Genomic DNA, 5,230 nt, shown 5'->3' with positions numbered 1-5,230 from the left:
ACACATACGCGCACACGACAAGATCGTCGATCTCTTTTGAAAAACAACAACCCTGGACCGGGATGAGGAGCTGCTCATCTTCGAGACGACCGTGCCTGATGACCTCGAGCAGCAGCAGCAGGATCAGAGGAGGATCGCACTTTTCGCGGGTGACTCCGGCAAGGCCACCACCACCAGCACGCTCCTCTAGGTCCGAAGACTGGAGGTAATTGTTTTAAAAACGCGACGAACGAAACCCTCTTCTCTCTCTCTTTCTGGCCGGGGAATGGCACGACAAGCGGAAGGCCTTCGAGCGCGTTCGCGGTGCACGCGAGCAACGGATCACCATTTCCAGAAGAGACTCCAGGAAGGTCCCAGAGCGAACACACACACACACAGAGACAGGCAGAGCAATTGGAGGATCGTGTCTCAGGCACCTCAACACCTCGAGCTACATCGCAAGAAAAAAAATGAAAACCTCCAAAAATTAGCTTAGAAGAAAATGCTTTCCACTTTGCGTTGCGTTTCGCAATTAGGCAAATGGTACGGTGGTGGTGGCAGTGGTGGGAACAACCACCAGCACCACTATCACGATCACCATCACGATCGGAGCCACGACACAATGGACGAAAGGGCGTAATTTGTTTTATTATTCCACCGCGCAGCATTCTAGCCGGGCAGCATTCGATCGACGGTCTCGACAGTGCCTCGGAACGCAAGATTCTAGATCGCCCTTCAACTTTCGCGCAAGTCTTTTGTTAGGGCGATCGCGCGACGATCGCTCCATAACGGGGTTCCATCGCCTTCATCCCCCGAGTTCCCGAGAAGAAGACGAGGTGAGAATGACGCGTTATGAATGCGTCCATTCACATGGTCAGCGCGTATGTGTCAGCACACACGGTGTGTATGTGTGCTTGTCTGTGTGCCTGTGTGTGTGTGTGATGGAGTGATGGACGTTGGATGGATTGCGTTGCGTTCGCTGGAGACCCCTAGGAGGTCCTTCGAGTAACGGTCACTCTCTTCGTAGCACCATGATCGGTGACTCCCCGTGGACTTGACTGGGTTGATGCCCACCCCAATGCAACCCCCCCAACCCTTTTCAACCCCCTCCCCTTTCGGACCGAGGTCCATCCGAGGATTGATAAACAAATACAAATGAGCAAAAGGGAACAGCTGGAGTCGGAAAAAGGTAAAGGTTGGCATCGCCTCGTTTTGGGAAAGTTCAATCTTCCTTCGTCTCCATCATCATCATCATCACCATCATCATGAGAGGTGCGCGCCTGTTGTCAAGAGTCCAGCCCATCCCCTCCTTACACCCCATCCCTCTCCCCCTGGCACCCCAAAAGCGCGGCGCGGAAAGCCGTTGGATCCCTTTTTCTGATGGCTGCCTCTTCATATCCTTATCTTGGTTTCTCTTTCTCTTTCTTTCTCTCTCATGCTCGCTCTCTCTCTTCTTCTCTTCCATTCTTTTCCTTTTTCTTCCTTTCTTACATGAGCATCAGCATCATTGATATGATAATGTTCTTCCTAAGGAAGTGTTGCGATCTCTTTCTCTCTTTCGGTCACCTGTTTTCGTTGTTCTGTCTGCGATCTTCAATGCGCGATCGTTTGTTAAGTCCCTACTATTATTATTACTACTACTACTACTACCTCTTCTCTCTGTACACGCGCACCAACGACCGGGCCAACGTCACTCCGGTCAACAGCAACCGTCGTTGCAGCAATAATAAAGTTAATAATAATAATATTAATAAAGATAATAATATTAATTAATAATAATACAAATAATAATAAAAATAATAATAATAAATTCTCTCACTCGCTCTTTCGCGTTCAAACTCACTTCCCGTTCTCTCTCACTACGGCTCTCGATCACTCTCTCGCTCACAAGGACTCACAGTCTTATTTGCGGTGGCCGCGATGCGCCACGGGGTTTTTGCGGCCGACGGTGACTATCGGCTATCGGTTGCTGGCAAACAGCTCCCGACACTTCTGCACCTGACCGAGCACCCGGTCAATCCGGTCGACTAGTATCTTGACGGACTTTTCCGGCAACGGTGGCAACACGTCGCGTATCTGCGGTGTCGTCGTCCGCTCGAACAGCGCATTGAGCCGCCGGCCGACGTTGGCCGCCCGGAGCTGCTCGAGCGCCTCGACCGTCGATCGCCGGTACACGCACAGGTTGTCGAGCAGCAGCCCATGGTACGCTTCGTACTTCTTCAGCAATCGGTACCCATGGAGCAGTCCGGACTCGTTGTCGAGAAAGACGAGCAGCGCGGAATCGGTTTGGCGGGCGAGGTTGTGGGCCGGCGCCGCCATGATGTCCGCGTTCCACTGGAAGTTGTACAGATTGTTGACGACCCGGTCAAGGTTCGCGATCAGATAGTCGAACACGATCAGATCGGACCACTGGGCCAGCTCGACCAACCGTTCCAGCACGTCGGGCGTCAACTGTTGCTGTTGTTGTCGTTGCTGCTGTTGCTGTGGTTGTTGCGACGGAATGCGACGCGCCCCACTCGGTGGCTGGTTGCTCGGTGCGAGACGATCGAGTAGTAACCTCCGGACACTATCTTCTGTTGGCGCCGCCGCCGCCGTCGCGGTCTGGACGCGATGCACACTGGACTGCGTCCGATCGAGACCCTCGGTAATGTTCCGGACATCGTAACGGTTCAGGTGGCGTTCGAGCGGTTGGAATGGTTTCGGTATGCCGGCCGGTTCCAGGTTACCGATCCACTTGGTGATCACGACCGGTTTCGTCGGTTTCCACTGCGAGCTGCCGAGATCGTCGGTGGCCGATGACCAAAGCCGCGCATCCAGATCAATGATCGAGGCCGCACTCGGTGCCAGGTTGGTAAGGTTCAGCAGCTGCCCGAGATAGAACGAGAACAGCTCGCCCTGGATCTGGTCCGTGTTCTGCCGGTACCGGGCGCAGGCGCGCGTCCCATCCCGGAACACCAGCATCCGGTTCTGCATCCGGCCGCAACCGATCTCGAGCCGATCGACCTGCGCCACCCGCAGATACTGCGTCCAGGATTCACTCTGCCGCCGATCGAACCCACTCGGTAGGGCGCGCTCAACGGACGATCCCCAGTAGATACCGTCCTGGATGACACCGTCGTCGGTCGTGGAATCATCTGCCCCACGGTGCGCCACCGCCGGATTAACACCGGGCCCGGATTCCTGGAGTTCGATACCACCGGCCGCCACCATCTGCTCGACGATCGCCGACGACGATGACGCGTCCTGGGCGGCGTCAGCCGCTCCGGCATCATCACGATCAACGATCGGACGGCCGGAACCGGACAGTTTGTCCTCCGCGATGAACGACACGGATGCGTACCGGCCGGGCGGTGCATCGAGCTCGTACGCGACGACACCGGACACTGACGCGCCGCCGGAATCGGAACCTAACCGCCGGATATCGTCGATCGTGGGGAAATGGGGCATCTCGTGCCGGTCGCGTCGTTCGACCGTCGCCGCCGCCGGCACCGAATAGGAACCGGATTCTGGTCGCGATCGCACGGTCCCATCCGGGGCGCCTCGATGATGCTGATGCTGATGACCGGCAGGATCATTGTCACTGACTATCACGACCGGGGTTTTAGAGGCAGCCTGCGAGATACCGATCAGTGGCACAAAGACACCGAGCGCGAGACCGAGCGAAAACGCGGCCATTACGCTCAGGAGACACGCCTGGCGCTGGAAGGCGCGCCGTCGCCGGGCCGTGATTGACATTGCCGTCGCCGTGCCGTCCCCACTATCGCGCTCTTCACGTTCACAACAAGCACCCGCCTCGGCCGTGCGCACGTCAAACATTTTCAAACACACACGGACACGCACACGGACGCACGCGCACACACACGGATCGTTCGCGGTGGCTTCGTTTTTTTCCCTGGTTTCTAACACACGTTGGAGCTTCTTCTTCTTTCGTTTTCAGGATATTTCGTTTGATCGGTAGGGGCTAGTGGTGGATGGATCGTAAGGAGTTGATTCTGACGTCACCACTCACCGAATATGCACAGACACACACACACGCACACACGGAACTGCCGGATTGCTGGCGATCGTACGCTTCGGGATCATCTGCTTTCCATCACACGATCATACGATCACACACACGCACACACGTACGATCACAAGCTGGTCACGTCCCACGGATGGGATTTAAAAAAGCTTGAGTGAGGCACATACAAAATACACACACACACTTACAGGTGATCGCGTACTGCACTGCGCACACACACACACACGGGAATGCAGTCGCAATCTTCTGCGATCTTCTTCGAGCTGTCGACGTCGTCGAAGGAAGAGGAGGCTTTCACCCGAAATCCACTGAGGTTATTCCAACCGATCGCGACTGATCGACCGACCGACCGATCGACCAACAACCACGACGATCAGTAACCAGCAGGACAGCAGGACAGCAGACAGCACACCACCAGCACCAGCGGCGAGCTTATAATAATTGATTTATTTGTATGCGATAAACCTTCTGCCTCCCACTCCCACTCTCTCTTTCTCTCTTTCTCTTTTTGTTGTTGTTGTTTTTTTCCTTCTACCTTCTACGACCAACACACACTCTGCGCGCACCAAACGTCGCTGTTGAGCGTCGATCGCGACAGGATACGCGGCTACGCGGCCAACGGAGACGATCCCGGTCGCGATCAGGTCGGATCACGCACCGTCACGGCAATAACGGCGGCGGAAAAAGGCACAATGGGCCCCCCGCTCGCGGGTACACAATCACGATTCTTCACTCCGCGCGCGGCCCAACGACAGCAACAACAACAACGCCAACGACGACGATGGAGCTTGCTTCTTCTTCTTCTTTTGCTGCGCGATGATCACGATTGGGGACAATAAATCCTTTCCCGCCGCAAACCTGCAGCAGCGCAACGATGTTGGCTACAACAGCGATCAGCGACGACGACGACGGGGACGCGGACGGTGACGTTGTTGTTGAACCGGCCACGGGGATTGCCTTTCCCGGGGCGACTCGTTAGCGTCGTGGTCGGTGGGCGATGGGCATGGATTGCGGTGGTGCGGAGGTCCGCGGAGGCACTACACATTATTATTATTATCACCACCGGAACGACGGTACCACCACCACGGCATCGCCACGGTTTTTTTTTTCGGGGCACCTTGTAGGGGGTTTGGAGGGGATGGAGAGGTGGACGATCACCACCGTGTTAAGATCGTCGATCACCACACACCACACACACACACACACACACACACCAGGGACCAGGAC

At 55.7% G+C, this 5,230-nt stretch overlaps 1 protein-coding gene across 1 annotated transcript; it reads right to left on the bottom strand.

Moving 5' to 3' along the window:
• Positions 1 to 1,329: 1,329 nt before the first annotated feature.
• LOC125949918 (extracellular serine/threonine protein kinase four-jointed) lies at positions 1,330 to 4,055 on the bottom strand. Its single transcript, XM_049677397.1, has one exon. It carries the CDS (start codon positions 3,793 to 3,795, stop codon positions 1,939 to 1,941), a length of 1,857 nt encoding a protein of 618 aa, XP_049533354.1. The 5' UTR covers positions 3,796 to 4,055; the 3' UTR covers positions 1,330 to 1,938.
• Positions 4,056 to 5,230: the final 1,175 nt, after the last annotated feature.

Source organism: Anopheles darlingi, chromosome 2 (genome assembly GCF_943734745.1).
Source record: "Anopheles darlingi chromosome 2, idAnoDarlMG_H_01, whole genome shotgun sequence".
Taxonomy (NCBI): domain Eukaryota; kingdom Metazoa; phylum Arthropoda; class Insecta; order Diptera; family Culicidae; genus Anopheles; species Anopheles darlingi.
This window is presented reverse-complemented; position numbering and strand designations above follow the sequence as displayed.